The sequence below is a fragment of the Calonectris borealis genome, chromosome 4 (assembly GCF_964195595.1).
Source record: "Calonectris borealis chromosome 4, bCalBor7.hap1.2, whole genome shotgun sequence".
NCBI lineage: Eukaryota > Metazoa > Chordata > Aves > Procellariiformes > Procellariidae > Calonectris > Calonectris borealis.
In genome coordinates, this window is record NC_134315.1 from 43,573,805 (window position 1) to 43,590,354 (window position 16,550).

Sequence of the window (16,550 nt, forward strand, 5' to 3'; positions counted from 1 at the left end):
ATACTTAGAAGTCATGTCCTTGCAGAGGTTGCTTATACTTCCGAGTATACAAGCTTTGCAGACTTTTTTTCGACAGCAGAGGTCACGTTTCTTCCTGAATGCCATATTTTTAACTTACCTTCTTACTTCACGTTCTTTATCTTACCATAATAATTTTGCAAAACACACATTATTAAAAGAAGGAAAAAAAGCATCAAGTACCTTCTCATATGAGGCTGACCAGAAGGTGACCAAGGACTGCGGCCTCTTTGATTCACAGCTTGAACCATCAGCCTGCCCGTGCAACTTACTCTGCCCTGTTGTGATGATGGAGAGGAGGAACATTAAGAGACTTAAAGCATGTAATGTTAATAAATGTTCAACCTGATCTCTTCCTTTTTGCCCACCTGTTACAGAATCTGTAATACAATCTCTTCTTTCACAAAGTCATTGAAAAACATTTGTCAAGATACCTTCTGATATTAACCTATTTTATCAGCTTCCAATCTAACACAGAACAGTCTGGAATAATTGTGACTATAACCCAGTCATGGTTAAAATGTTCCATCTGGAAGTTTTTCTTTTAAAAAAGCTTATGAGTACCAATGACAATTAAGTCCTTAAAACAGTATATTGATTAAGTTGTTGGGTGTGTGGGGGAGGCTTCTCTGTGTATGGCAAGTGGACAGAAGGACAAGACAAACTAGTTCAAGATCTTGAAAATGGCACTTGGTAAGTGTTGGCAGTTAACAACAGAGCTGCTGCCACCAAAGTGGGTTGATCCACTTGATCTGGTGGTGCCACAGCTCAAAAAAACCTGTGAACATAAACCCAAAAGAATTGTACAAGTACTTAAAGAGTCCTCTCTGAAGAGCGAGTCTGGTTTGGGGGTAGGAATCGCACCGAAGCACACAACTGCGCTGGTGGATGTTGAAGATCGTTCAGTCGTCTTAGGTTATTTTCAGTAAATGATAAATAAAAGACGGGCTCCGTTGTATTTGGTGCCCGTTATTGTTTCACTCTGTTTTTTAGAAGACACATTGTCCACCACAAGCACTAGTGGTAACAAATTTGGGATGGGACTGCCTGCAGCCAGAACTGCTGACATCCAAGGCTCTGCAGAATTCACCATGTAAGGGGTAAAAGCATCTGGTGGTATTAATAAATATACACAATAGATAGATACAAATATAAAAGCTATGCATAACAATAATACTGTAGTAAAAGTTTATATACTTTTATATAACTGTAATAATTTTAATAACTTTTGAAAAATGGTAGTTTTAAATAGCTCTTTGATAAATGTATAGAAGACGTACATCTGTCTCTCTGCCCCCTGGACTGGTAGCACTAAGGCAACATCCACATCAGCTTTGCAGTGTGTTTCAGTTCTAAGCTGTGAGCTCCACACTCAAGTCTGTCATCATAAAAGTGACAAATGTTTTTGTCACAGTAATTCGGGGGTTGCAAATAGCTGTTCATTAACAACTGGCCAAAGCCCATCGAAAAACAATTTCACTGGGATCACAAGCAGCCTTCAAACGGCAACGACCTTTGTGTTACTGCTGGACTGTTAGACTTTCTGTCCCGCTTTTATTCCCATGACCCATTTAGTCCACAAGAAAAATACCTGCATTAAAATAAGCCATTGTGCATGACCTGCAGCAATTTCTTAAGCGAAAGCTTTTTTTTTTATGTTACAAGACCATTGAAGTCATCTGGAACAAATACATTTCAATCTTAGGCATCACTGCATATTAATCTTTTTCTGGTAGGTGATGAGTTCACACAATTTGGGATAATTTCTGCGTATCTCAATACATGAAGGCATCACAAATGGAAACACAAAGGACAGTAAGGAATTTGGATAGGGAAGAACAAGCAGGAAGCCAAAGATTTGGAAGAGTCATGGGATGAATGGGAAGGAAGCGATGAGTGGGAAGTAATTCATGAGAAGATGGCCTAGAAAATAAGGGAAATCCAGACTGAGGACTGTGGGTGCGTAGTGCAAAGAAGTGGAGAGAACGGGATAAAAGGAAAGAAGGTGAAAGTAAAGACTCGACGTGAGCCCATACAGCTCACGGAAAGAGCTCGGTTAAGGGACGTAACCTGTAACTGGAGGCTTCAAACAGTCACGGTTTTGTGTTTGTCTAGGCCCAGGGTCAGTTTGCTCTGGATTAAGTTATGTGGCAAATTTTACTGCAAACCCCAGAGGTGTGTTAGAACCTTAATTCCAGATCGCTGCGCTTTACATCGCAAGCAATGGTGCCTGCCGTGTTAACTACTAGGGACAATTTCCAACGTGTGTCAACAAGTCACTTTACATACATAAATCCTGTAGTATTAATCCAGATGATTGTGAGATGGCATAAATTGGCAGAGCTGTAATGAACTGAATCCTTTGCTTTAATAAAATCCATTTCTATCAGCTAAGAATATGCCTTTTTGCTCTGTAGTTTGGTGGTTCCAATAGCAATGACCAAAACACAGCAACAGCCTAGCAAATATCTACCAGTCCATCAGAATCCTAATGTAGGCTCCCTTATATTTAAGTATTTTGCTTTTCTTAAGGAAAGGTTGCCAAATTTGCCTAAGTTTGTGGTCGCTTTGAGATGTGGACAACTTTCCATCAGAATTGAGGAGGCTATGCCAAAATTATTTCCACTCAGGATGACTTAAAAGAATTGGAATCCAGATCTTTGAGCGTGAAAGGCTAGTACGTTAACTCAGAGCCCTTCCTTGCCTCCGTCGTACTGTTAAATGCATAGTAAAAGCAAGCAAATAGTGGAAGAGTTTGCCTGGGAATTACACTGTGAAGAAAGAATAGAATGGGCTTGGTGAAACAGACAGGTGTTTTGTTTCGGGGAGCCAGAGGAGGATGCTTCTGGTTCTTCTCCAAAGAGGGGAAAAAAGCGCAGACGCAGAATTTTATCATTTAACAAAACTGCTTTTTCAATCTCCAAACTAGGAACAATACAAAACCAGCTCATCTTAATGCATCTAAAAACCCACTAACAATGGGTTAGTGGGTTTTTAGACCAGAGCTGATAACCTAGGTCACTGTTGTGCCATTGAACGAGCATTATCCAGAATAACAAATGCTAAAAAGTAGGCCCTAAATATTCAGGGACAGAGTACAGTGCCCAAACACAAAGGCAGTTTATTCACCAAGTTCTCCAACATTTTGGATCATGCAGTAACACTACAGAGGGAAACTGTACATGCACTAACACAATACTTACAGGAAGAGGAACAGGATCTGCTTTCTACCTTGAGCATATATGTATTTATCATTTTTAAACCTGCTGTGAATTTCCACAATTTAAACGGTACAAGTGTTATAACACAATGATCATCTATGTGTAAAAGCTCCCAGCTTGAAGAATTCCCTTGGTCTTATGCTATTTCTTTATTATTTCTTTATTTCTGTTATTTGTATATGTAGAAATAATGTTTCTAGACTTAAGCACTGCAATTTGTCGAATCTAGCCTAAAACTGCTATTTGTGTGTCATCTGTGTGTACGATGCCATACATCCACAAGCACGCTGCAATATGAGCAGGAATCACAATGAGCAAGGCAAAAACGGCCGAGTCATGCTAAGTAACCTAGCAACATTCATAACAGAGCACAACACTCCTGTTCAGATTAAACTCTGTCTCAGTGATACAGTTAGTTATTTTACAGTGTGATTCTACTTGCAGGCCTGGTCTTGGCAAGATATTTGGTGCTACAAAAGAAAATAATTCGTTACATCCCTAAAGCTATGTTACTGCCTCAGTTTCTCATGTGCAAACCTCTGTCCCCTCAATTTGCTGTGCTGTAGGAAAAGTGGATTGAAAAAGTTACTTCAATAGGACACGTGAACTGTAAGTTTAACTGTGTCCAACACACTAGCGGGTTTCTGTTGTATACCTCAGCTCTTGTATTGGGTCTGCGCAGAACAAATAATACTACAAAACCAGTAACACTATGTGTTTCAGAAAAACATTGTTTAAGACTTCGGGATCAACACAGGAGACCTCTCCCCTACATAAGAAGTGCTAGAATTTTTTGCCTTACAGAATTGCAGTTGCTGCCTGGTGTAAACATGTTGAGGTGTGATATACTCCTACTCATTTCAAAAAGCTGGCCTCAGTCCGTGAGTAGCGTCAACAGAAGAAAAATTAAATTGCTGGATTGGGTTACTTCTGCTAGTAAACTGGATTTTTTTCTCCCTTTAGAGTATGTATGCTATCCATGCTCAGTTAGGACACTGAGATGTTATCAGCTGAAACAAATGGTGGAAGAGTGATTAAAAAACAACCCCCTTTCGCCTCTGAAACCTCAAACCATAGGAAAAAAACAGCTGTTGAGTTGCTAATCTCTTGGAGGTAGAAAAGTCCCACCCTACTGATGCAAGATGAAAACAGAAATCTAACTTACATACTTTATGGTGACTTCATCATTTAATTAAATCATGCATACATAAGATGAGATAGTTTTCTGAAGTTTTATGTCCAGAAGCATGTTTGCTCTGGAGCCAAACCTTCATTTACCTGTGGGTTAGCAGCCATAATAGTGTAATTCCCATCATCATCCAGGGTGGAGGCTGCAGTATGCAGTGAGCAAGTTCCATCAGGTTCTCTTTGAATTCGGTAGTGATCACTTCGTTTAGAAATTTGCTTCCCATCTTTAAACCAATAAATCTGCAGGAAAAAACAAGGCACAGCTTATAAGAGGTGGGTGCTCATTGCCATAATTTCTCAATTAATAGCGCTAACGAATCTTAACTGCTGAAAACCTCTCGGGTAAGCATTAAAAGAAAACCGGTTTGATCAGCTAGTAAAAGTGCAGAACCACACTCCATGAACCACTTTCACTAAAAGACAAGTTACAGATTAGCAATTGTTCAAAGACAAAGATGGCAGCATGAACATTTACTGAAGAAATTTACAGGTGCGTAAGGGCTATACCCATCCCAAGGACACAATAGAAGCTGAACATTTCAGGAACTGAAAATCAACGTCGTTACAAAGAAAAGTAATCTTACAAAGAAGATTACTAATTTTAAATTTTCATTTCACTTAAATCTGAAGAAGTTGGAGAAGGAATGCTATTGCTCTCTTTTCAGAAAATAAAAACATAAACCAAGGTAATTATAGTAACAATTAGTTCAATGATGAATAAAATAGAAGTAATGATATCGCTGTTGAACCACCAGTTTTGTCTCATATCCTTTACGCTGACTGGACTGGGCCAAAGAGCCAGAAGGGGACTCAGCCGCTCACGCTGGCAGTGAGCAGTCCAGTATGGGAGCGGGCCAGCTCAGTATAACGGCACGATTGAAACCAACAGCGTCACCTCGATGTGACAGACATCTACAGAAACGGACAGCTTTACAAAGTAATAGGAAATACTTCAAAGCAAGTCAGCGCACAGATAGCCTTTAATAATTGTACGCCAACACCAGTATAGTTCCAAGTTGTACAGAACAGTTACATTATCTATCAAACAGAGGTCTTTTCCATTACTTTTGATACATAATTTTATTCTCTGGCTGACCCAAGATCTACTTTCAGTGAGCCAAAAAGATGATGTATGCAGAATAATATCTTATAGTAATCCATAAATTACACAAAAAACATGTATGTGTTTTTAATGCCTCAAACTTGAGGCGAAAAAAAATTCAAATATTTTGACCTAGCTTTGGGTTTTTTTTTGCTGTATTTTAAAAATAACATAAAACCCCAACCTGAAATCCGCTGGAATCAAAAGAAAAATGTGGTGTATGCATGAAAACACACACAGGAATATGTGAAAAATTTTATACTAGGAAGCCTGTAGTCAGCTCCCCAAACCAATATTTGAGTAGAACATTATTCACTTGTCATTTCTGAAGTGTGTATTACTCCATAAGGTCAGTGGTGTTCTTTCTTAAGTCAGTTGTGCAGATACCTACACAATTTTTACGAGATTAACTCGTACAAAGTAGAACAAATGTATTTGTCCTGGTTGCATGACTGCTGGGACTATTTAGCATGAGGAAAACACACACGTCTTCCTCAGTCTAATTCTTGAAGTGGGAATTTAGGTCTTACAGTGAGGAAAGGGTGTCAGCTTCCCAGTAAAAACAAAGTGACAAAGCAAAGCACAATTCCTGATAGAGTTTAATATGCCAGGATCTTCATACGTGCCAACGTTTCAAAGCTCTAAATTCATTCACTTGGGGGGAAAAGTTAAGGATATACTTTTAAATTTCACAAAAAGACAATGGAGAATGTTTTGGAGGGAATGAGTGGAAATTTCCCTTAAAAATTAATTACCATGTATGGTTTTTATATTAACAAGCATTATGTGTAACTAGAAATGATTTCATTTCCTCAATAGCTGGTTATACTTGTTTCCCATTTTGTCTGTCAGCAGCCTTGCAGAGACTCTGTGGTGCTAACAAAAGATTTAGTCATGTCTTCTCATCTGCTGACAGCGCACTTACGGAGATGCAAAAGATATTTGATCACTTACATACACATGCTAATGGATGCTGGTAACAACATAGCTGCAAAAAATGAGTTTTAACTTGCATGCTTTACATGTGTCATAATGTTGCTTGGAAATCTACTGCATTAAGTAGTAATTATTTAATAACAATGCACTTATCAGAAATATCAGGAGACATGCCAGGAATTATTACATGGAAATAACATGCAAATATTAACTGAACCAGCTATCCAAACATCATGCATATGTTGTCTAATATTCATTTCCACTAAGTTTAAAAGCATTAGCATCACTGGATTTTACTTATGAGGAGTAAATTCTTAATATTACCTTTATCTGACACGGAGTTAATAAGTAAAACACTACCACTGCTAGAGACAATGGTCCTTGCAGTGAAGTATTTTCTTTCTAGGATACCTTTTAATAAACGTACTGTTAAACTACGTAAGCACTGAACACTGCATCTGGATTGCTTTTATTTGTACCAGATTTTCAGAAACCAATGTGTAATGACTAGAAATACAATGGAATACACAGTACAAAAGCGTTTTTGATCTTGGGCAGTACAGGCATTTTTAATCACTAAGAATTATATTCAGCCATGTGAAGAGCGAGCAGTACGAGCTTTATGCAACATTAATGTCTCAATTAACCTTTTGTATGGCATTGTCGTAATTCTGAAGAGATATATCTCTTAAAAAGAAGTATTCCTCAATCGCTCCTGTATCACCACAGGTTTTCATTTTAATGAGAATATGGTTTTACATTACACTGAAGATTATAACAAAAGTAGACTCAGATTTAAAAAGTCATATTTATGAAGACAGAATTTGCACATCAGTATTCAATTTACATGGCATGTTCAGGGGAAAAAATAATCAAGCCAATAACCCCGCTTAGAAAAATCCCTTGTAATGAATGCCAGATTTTAGAAACACTACAGTCCTTCCCAAAGCCATTCCTTGGCAGAGCTGACAGAATACTTAGAAGGGAGGAGCTTCAAGTTAGTAAATTATTTCCAGCTTTTCATTTGCCAAAGTAAAGAATTTATTCAGGGGCAACACTTCCAGCTTCAACAAATGACAGCAGAAGGGCAGCCCTCAGCCATCGAGCATTTCAAAATTGCTATCTTGGCATGCTCCAGCAGATGAGGGGAAGATACCGCCTTTGACATTTGCAAAGCCCAGCTAACAAGTAGCCATCCAACAGGACTGAAATTGGTTCCATCCCAAGGAACTTAACAAATCACACAAAGCATCTGCAAGTGAATGGAATAAAGGGTCATAGTCCCAGGTGCAAGAGCAAATCACTTCTTAATGTGCATGTTTTGACGCTGCAGAAAAACAGAACATCGTATCTGAATCGGAGTGCATTCACATCAGATACTCCTTTATAATGCCGTGCTTTAGGGGAAGTATGAACAATGTGGTTTCTTGGCTGTGCAATCCCCAGCGCCAAAACAAGGAGCATGAGGGAAAGGAGACATCCTCTTTCATCTGTCTTAAATCAGATTAAGATGACTGTGAAACTACACCTTAATTGAAAACTGTGAAAATTAGGAAATGGCTAAGTTGACTAAGGCTGACTCATAATAGGTGATCCAGCAACTTAGTCACAAGCCTCAGGCAAAAAGAGTATCTCTCCAGCACACTGCACCTTTAACACCAACAATCCATTTGTCTTCCACCCTTATTCAGCACAACAGACTCTTCTGTACAGTCATCTCAAAAGTAATGCTGGACATCAAAGATTTGGTTTCAGTCAGACTGGGCTAATCTTCTCAGTCTGTGTCTTCAGTTTGAAGCAGGAGTGCTTTTTTGATATGACTGTACTGATCAGCCCCACTTACTTTGCAGTGGTTCACATCATGTTGTGGTCTTGGAGCACAGAATTGGATTCATTTCAGATGAAACTAAGCCAGAAAATGTGCTCCAAGAATACATCTAATGTGCTGCATCTGCTTCAGTCTGTGAGACGAGATTAGAGCTAGCCTGAAGTAAAACCTCCTGAAATACATGCAGGCATGGATATCTCATTCCACAGATTTGCTTCTTCTGGTCTGCACTACTTGCTAACGTAAACATAGCTCTAATTCTCTGTAGTTCCTTCTCTGCTACCTGACAAAGTCCATTTTTCTTTTTACAGTTTGTGCAGTATCATACACCTGTATCATTGGACATATAAATTCATTTGCATTTATCTCTGTTCAAAATCCTAAATACCTATAAAACTTACACTAGATGAGAGATTTGGATGTGGCTGCTGCTGTGAAGATCTTATCTAAGAGACAAGGCATCTTTGATCTTGCCTAAGAAGAAAAGAGCCCCTATCCACAAGAGGTCACTGTAAGAGCTGCAAGAACCTCACCGGGAAGATACTGGCTTTGGCAAGGAAGTTGAAGAAGCTATTGCTGTTTGCCTGCTGCATAATGAGTCAGTTGATTGCCAAGCAATTTCTGAAATGGTTAAACACAACCTACCAAAGAAAGGCATTCTTCCAGACTACTGACATCACGCCACTGGTACTTTTACATTTGCTAAAAGGAAATGCTTCCCAAGCCCAGCCCTCCCTCAGAAGCTCATCATTAAAACCTCACCATCATGTCTCATCTTGCTGTTGGGATATATGGGAGCTTATGGTATTTTATTATGCCTTTCTCTAACTTTCAATAAAATTTAGTCTTGTTAGGGTGTGTGGATATAAACCCTGCAATGCTGAAGAACACAGAGATACCATGCTGGCTCCTGAACCAGAAGCAACATATTTTTGCATTAGTGTGTTGCTGTGCCTGAGCTAATTACCCATGTTAACCTGATGAGGCTGTTTTTGGGACTACTGTGCCAGCTCGCATGGGGTTTTCTAGCATTGCATTCTGTGGCATAGATGTACCCTGAAGGTAACTCTGAAAATGACGGAAGTATTACTTCTAGGTAAAATAATTGAGATGAAGTCTCAGGAGGGAATAACTAAGAGTAACTAAGTAAATAATTCCAGTGATGTCAAAAGAGATTTAACAGTTTATATCAGCTAGGAGTCTTTCTTGTCAACAGAATGTCTGCTGTTCCTGTAAGATACAGCCCATAGGGTCCAGAGGTTGACTGTAATGTACCAATACAGAACCCTTCAGAGTGTTTCTAGAAACATTTACCCTCTTTTCTTACCTTTGGCTTTGGATTTCCTGCCACTTTGCACGTAAATGTGACTGGCATTCCCTCAAAGATTTTGTAATGCTTCAGCTTTATCTCAAAATATGGTGACATACTGTTATCAGTAGGTTCATCTCCATGTTGCACCTCATCATCTGATTCTTCCACAGGAGATCTCTCCAGTCTGTACTCAATTTCACTGATCAGTCTTTGCTCAAAGCTGGAGACTTTATACTCCTGTCAAACAAGAAAGGTACATATTAGTGTCCAGCTTCAACACATTGCTCAGCAAGATGTGTTCCTAATGTTTTTTTTATTCTACTGATCTTTGACAATCCATTAAGTTTTTACATATAAAAGGAAACTGTATCTTGTTGAAGAAAAACACTATAATCCATGCCTCCAATAACTTCCCTATGAAACAATGAAGACATCTGGTATGAGGCAAAAATTGTATTTCATGTTATCTTAAGGTCGAATTTATAAGGGGAAGGAAAGCCATTGGTTGCTTTCCTTCCATTTTTTAAAAAAGCCTATAAGAATAAAAGTATTCTGAAGCAGTTCATAAAGACAAAAGAAACACACTAATATTTCCTTGAGGGTACAGGCAGATTTAGGGTGGGTTTTGTTTCCAGATGGCCAGAAGACCATCTGGTTCACATCTGCTATTTGCATAGAACTGTACCAGAGGCTGCACCAGAAGGGTAAAATGCATTTGTTTACAGTTGCCTGTAAAAATGAGGAAAAAAAATGAGAAAATGGCAGCACTGGCAGTCCATGATAGTTGCCTCCCTTTACTCCTGTTGCCATGGTCCCCTTTGTCTGGCCAAAAGTATCACTTCTTCCTTAAAAACAAAATTTATCGTAAGAGTATTCAAGATATTGAAAGAAGAGTGGAAAGTTTCATCCAGTGTAAAACACTACTGCGTGTTTAAATTTGCTATTCAAAGGAAACGTTACTGTGGCATACAGAGTTACTTACTTTCTTGAACTGTTAACTCTATCTACTTTGCAGTGCAAAAGTCCTGCTTTGAATCTTAGTGACAATAAAGATAATGCCAGAATGTAAGAAAGCTCAAAAGCAGGAAAAAAGAAAAATCTTTATTAGCCAACACTCTTCTCAGTCAGCAGAAGTTCAGGCACTCTTTCAAATGACCTTTGGCCATTGTCTCTGTCCTTTATTTTATTTAAGATAGAACACACATCTCATACGAAGCCTCCTTTCACATACGCATCCTCTATCGCTGCCTCTGGTCTGGGAATGACATGTAGTCTTTCTACTGATTGGTTACAGAACTAATCATAACCCTCAATATCAGTAAAAAATGGAAAAAGAGAGAAATACCTTTGTAAACTGCAGATATTTTTTAAATTTCTTTGTTCCCTGAAAGTTTACCATAAAAGTAAACCATGAAGTGGTACACATAAAGAGCAGCCGATTTGGATGCAAGGCAGTTAGTATCTGCGTATGTTAACATCACGGCAGAAAGATGCTGGAGCACGCCATTACTGCAGTTAAGCTGCCTGCTCTCAGACAATTAGGCTTATAGAACAACTTTAACACCCTGAAGGGAAGGCAGCCCAAATCTACCCAGTTATTAATGCTAGGTGACCTCTTGTTATTAACCAAGAACAGTAGAAGGGAAAAGGCAAAGATGACAGAGAAAAAAATCAATGGACAAAACAGCAAGACAGAAAAAGGTGAAAACGTTAACCTTTTGAATATCCACAGGACTCACTACAGAAGCACCAACAGAGCGAGCTTCCTGCAAGGGTAGAAAAAAAGATCAAGAGGCAGAAAGAAGACCAAGAGGCATCCATGACAGTTTCTCAGAGTTTTTATCCGGAGAACATACTTCATGTGGTAACATAAGCAAACAAATGCTACACATTTTCAAATAGCAACTCTGGCATCTGAACAACGGGGAACGTGTACCTGGCCTTTCAAGCAGACTTTCTGTTGTGTTTTTGGTCTGCATCCAAAAAGTGCAGATTACACACACAAAGAGAAGATGGTTTCAGAATAGTAGATGTATTTTTGCCTTGAGAGACTTGAAGGTCAGGACAGAATAGGATAAACGGAAGAGTTTAAACCAGAGAGCAGACATTTGAGAACTCTCAACCTTACTCAGTATGGAAAAACTGAGCAATAGGCATGTGATCCTTCAATTTACTTCACTGATATATAACATATGACTTCTGTAATCAAAACCGTCCTATCTTGTGTGTATTTATTGTCTTATGTAGGACTTTCTTTAAGACAATCACAGCTGCAAAATAGAAAAATTGAAAGAAATTTTTTGTTTTCCTATGAAATTGTAGAGTTATGTGGCACCTGTATAGCAGGCTCCTCTTCTGGTTCCTGTATACTGAAGACAGTTGCAGCACTGTCTGCTCCCAGCAATCGACGAGCCATTTTCTCCTCGTACGTTAATCTCTGAACAAAAAATAAAGGGGTGGGTTAAGGGGGAGAGAAAAGAAGAAAGAAAAGTTCTTATGTCTCCTTAAGAACTAAGAGGCAGTTAGTAAGCAATGCTTTAAGTAATGTTAATAAAATAGAGCAACAATATGTTTCTAACAGAAATTTTCTACCGCAGTAATGCATTTTTTTTGCATTACAAGTGATTTTTCTGGCTTATGCCAGACTCTGCCATTTGTTTCCATCCTCTTGCCAGGAACTCGGGCAGGAATGAGCAATAGGAGCTGTTTAAATCAGCATGGCCATCAAAAAAGTGCATGTCAAATCATCCCAAATCTTACTCCTAGTTGTTCTGCTCGATTTTTACGTTAGAACCACAAAGCAGAAAACTCTGCCAAAAATGCTAAGGAGATACTACTCTTCTTGATTATTTTGTCAAAAATATGACAGCTCTATAGAAAAATATATTCTTTAAGGTTTTTTATTTCTATTTCTTCTTACTCTTTAGGAAATTAAGGAGACAGCTTATAAAAGACAATTTACACTCAGAAGGTAAAGCAAGTTAAAAGAAAACCTTAAGGGTGCAATTCAATTATTTCATTATTATTTATCCTTCTACATTCAATAATATATTTCAGGCACTTAGACACTTCCTTGGAAATCAACATTGCAAAAAAATGCCAGTGAATGAAAGGCAAACTCATTACATGGTGAAATGCCTCATTTAAACAGAAAAATGAAAGAAGAATGGAAATTGTAAAACATTACATCTACTTAATGCTTTCATTTTTAACAAAGCTCATTTAAATTAATTTTTAAAAGATGTCATATGGTAGCTAAACCAGCAGGCTGAGACTCATGGAAACTAGGTACCAGTCTTGGCTTGGTTACAAATGTCTAAGCAACTCATGAACTTTTCTTCACTTCAATTTCTTCTGTGATCACTCCAAGTGCCCACAGCCATGATTACAGAAACAGAATCACCCAAGACAGGAGTCTGCAAGGCAAAAGCCTCAAGGCAAGCGCAAAACCAGAGTTTACTTTCTTCAAGCTCCCACATCATCTGATCACAGGGTTTTTTTTGTTTTGTCTTGTTTTGGGTTTGGTTTTGTTTTTTTTTTTTCCCCTCGGGCCATGTGAGCTTTCTCAGGACATTCCATTCACTTGTCCAGGCCAAACATCTCTCTCATTTTCCAAAATAGGCATTGACAGTCATGCTTAGCCCACGTCCTTTGAAAAAACAGGAACTTATACACTATAAGTGTGATTCTGCTTAACTGCTACAGGAAACTGCCGAACCCTATGCAGTCAATGGAGTAAGTACAGCAGCACTACTTCACTCCATTGACCTTATTAAGAACCAGAATCTGGCAGCTGTGGAGTAGATAGTCTGACTCAATAGGCCATCTTGAACTACAAAACAATAGTCCACATCACAGACATGGTAGCAAACATAGCAAACTTCTGAGCATGGTCCCAAGAAACCTAAAGCACACTACCTTTCAGTGACACAAAGGTATCCCAAGGTATTCAGATGCTTTTGAAAACATTTCATTGACAAAACAGGGGTGACAGTCTACATTTTTAAAATTACTTTCCTCCTAAAAAAGATTCCAGCTTCAAAGACATTTAAATCAATGCCTTAATAACTGTTATCAAGCCTTAGGAGAGTTGCTTCTCATTGACTCTGAGCATAAAGAATTTAGTATTTTATCTTTTATGCATATCTTAAAATGCACAAAAATGAATGGAGAACTTTGCGGCTGTGCATTTCAGTATTTTTATGTACTTGCCCATTTTACCTCATTTCTTGAATCCTCAGGCAGATTGTTAATTCTTCATAAAGTCTATAAGTTAGTACTATAGCCTGGTTTTTTTATTCTATTGGTCAAAAAAGTCCCACAACTGCAGGATCTAATGATGCCTGATACCTAACGGGTTGTTTCTCATGATGAACTGCCTTGTCCCCCTCTGATGTCCACTTACCACCTCCTCTTTCCCCATATTGTCCAACAGCTGGGCAAAAGGTAGAATGAGCCTGGACTGATCAAGAGCTATGCATATGCTTATTGGCAAGCCATCCAGTGATGAACAGTCAAAAGCAAATGGCCTCTGAGGCTGAAAAAACCCTTGAGGTACAGACTCTGCAGGCTTCTTATGAGAATTCATCATCTTTGAAACCTCCATTGCTTTGTTAAGTCCAAGTAAAGTTGTCCAACAGGAGAAGGAATGATAGGCCAAAATGTACACTATCATGGCTTATGGAAATGCAGCTTTGGAAATGCAATTAAAAATAATAAATAAATAAAATATAAAAATAATCTACAGCAATTATTTTATATGTAGCATATCTGAGAAACTACCCATGATGCCCACTCCCGTTCCCTGGAGTATTTTATATTTTTATACCGGTTGCCCATTGTTCAAAAGGTCTTCCTTGAAGCGAAGTTTTCTTTCCAGATCCTGAATTACAGCATCTTTTGACCCTTGAATCTCTTCATCTGATGCTATCCTTGCAGTTCTGCCTGTTTTCTTGGGAAATCCCCTGCAAAACAGTACAGGAAAATTCAGGAGCTTTCCTGAAATCATCGGTATTTAGGAATTTATCTGGAATCACTGCTTATTAGTGAAGAAAAACGACATTGTGTCTTTGAAATTAGAGGTCTGGCATCTTACTTAGTATGCTGTCCCTTGTAACTCACATCACCGATTAAATGGTTAGTTTAAGGACAAAGTTGAAACTATGTTTTATTCATCCATTAGTTAAAATAGGGCTCAGGATTGTGTAGCAGTGGCTGTAAACACCATACACTCAAAGAGGAAACTGATGAGCAATGGCAATAAAGCAAAGTGAGAGGAAACATGAAAGAGAAAGCATGACTAGATAAGTGTGGATGGAAGATAAACTAGGTTCCTATGAAGCACCAGATGGACAAAGATCAGAAAGATGTAAGACAAGGCAGTTAATTATTAATTTCCTATATTAATTATTAACTAATTCCTTGTTACAGCTTTTCAATACACAATGCATAATTTCATGTTTATTCTTGATATCTCTGTGAACACATACCCGGAAGGCAACATGTAAATGTTGTTTCTGAAAGAAGAGCCATTCACAGAGCCTAGGTTACACTGGCAAAAAGAAAAATCATCCCTGTAAACCAGTTTTCAGCAGCAGGGTTTCACAGTGTAACCATTTAGCAGTTTGCATTCACAGGGCTAAGCTATTCCTCATACCAGTCTACAGGTTATGATTGCACTTTCAGGATGTCTACCTCCCATTTTCTGGAATGGCACAGGAAATTTTTTTCCCAGTCTGTGCTAATATTTAACACTTTTCAATAATCTTATGATGACTCTTTGCTGGAAATGCCCAACAATGGTGGTTTCTACTGGAGATCAGCTGTTCTTACACAGTTGTGAAGAAATCAACATTGCTATCAGTATTTTAAATTTGTAGCACACCTCATTTCTCCAGTGAAGTCACACATTATCGTTTAAAACACCAATACCGATTCAATATTATTGTGGGTTTTCTTTTTAAACTTCATCGACTAAATAGGGCTCAGCCCATTACATGGGAATGACTTATGCAAAATACAGGATTGAATCCGGTAAATTGCCAAACGTACAGATGAAACAGATGGAAAAAAATCAGACCAGCATGCAAGGGGTAAACTTCTTTCCAATACACAACTTAATTACCAGCACCAAAATGTTAAACAAGAATCATATGCAGATAACAAATTTTGTTGTTTTGTTGGATATTGTTTGGTACTATGTTTCTATAATACGTTAGAGAAAATTCATTCTTCAGCAAGTATTTTCAATGGTAATTTTTAGCATTAGTTAAAAGGAAACAATACACATATGCTGTCCAAAGCCAAAAAGGAATTAAGTGAATAGATGGAGAAGACAATAATTGGAAACATTTCTGCCTAAATTCCTAAAACATTTCATATTCTGTTACTGAAAGTAAATTTAAAATGGGAAAATGGTGAAGTTCTTGTAAAAGAACTGCATTTTCACATTAAACCACACAGAAAAGCAGACATTTGCCTAATGTCGCAAAGAGCCAGAGAACAACATCCCTCACCCTAGAAATATTCAGCTGTTAGTTGGGGATCTTCTCAGTCACCAAGCAGAATAATTCCCTCAGCATTTGGCTGGGGATGTTCTCAGTCACAAGTAACAAACAAACTCTCCTCCAATCTGTTTTGGGGAAGAAGTCAGGAAAATTATCCCATCTACAGAGAGGCAAAAGAATGCTAAGAAGAAGGGGTAAAGTCTCTTCAAGAAAGAGATGCTTCAGTAAGTCAAGAAACTTGAGGACAGTAAATGTAGAGGAAGATACAGAAGGAAAATGGACAGGAGAAGGTGGGAAGAGGGGATCAGAAGGTAATGTCCCACAGGAAGGCTGGACCAACTGCTGGAAGGCTAATGGAAGGGTGGCATTTCGCTCTCTCCTCACAGTCTTTCCCTTCACCTTCCAGTCTCTTAGCCCACCCAGCCCAGCACTGCCATGG

At 38.4% G+C, this 16,550-nt stretch overlaps 1 protein-coding gene across 3 annotated transcripts in view; it reads right to left on the reverse strand.

Moving 5' to 3' along the window:
- PALLD (palladin, cytoskeletal associated protein) overlaps positions 1–16,550 on the reverse strand; it is a 209,152-nt gene that overhangs the window by 12,437 nt on the left and 180,165 nt on the right. For 2 of the 3 annotated variants that reach the window (XM_075149366.1, XM_075149368.1), the window contains 5 exons: positions 14,434–14,569; positions 11,941–12,042; positions 9,621–9,842; positions 4,518–4,667; positions 202–296 (listed from right to left, as the gene is read on the reverse strand). In XM_075149366.1, coding sequence (XP_075005467.1) covers positions 202–296; positions 4,518–4,667; positions 9,621–9,842; positions 11,941–12,042; positions 14,434–14,569 — 705 coding nt within the window. Of the gene's footprint in view, positions 1–201; positions 297–4,517; positions 4,668–9,620; positions 9,843–11,320; positions 11,372–11,940; positions 12,043–14,433; positions 14,570–16,550 lie in introns of all 3 variants that reach the window. The other variant, XM_075149367.1, reaches the window with a different exon arrangement.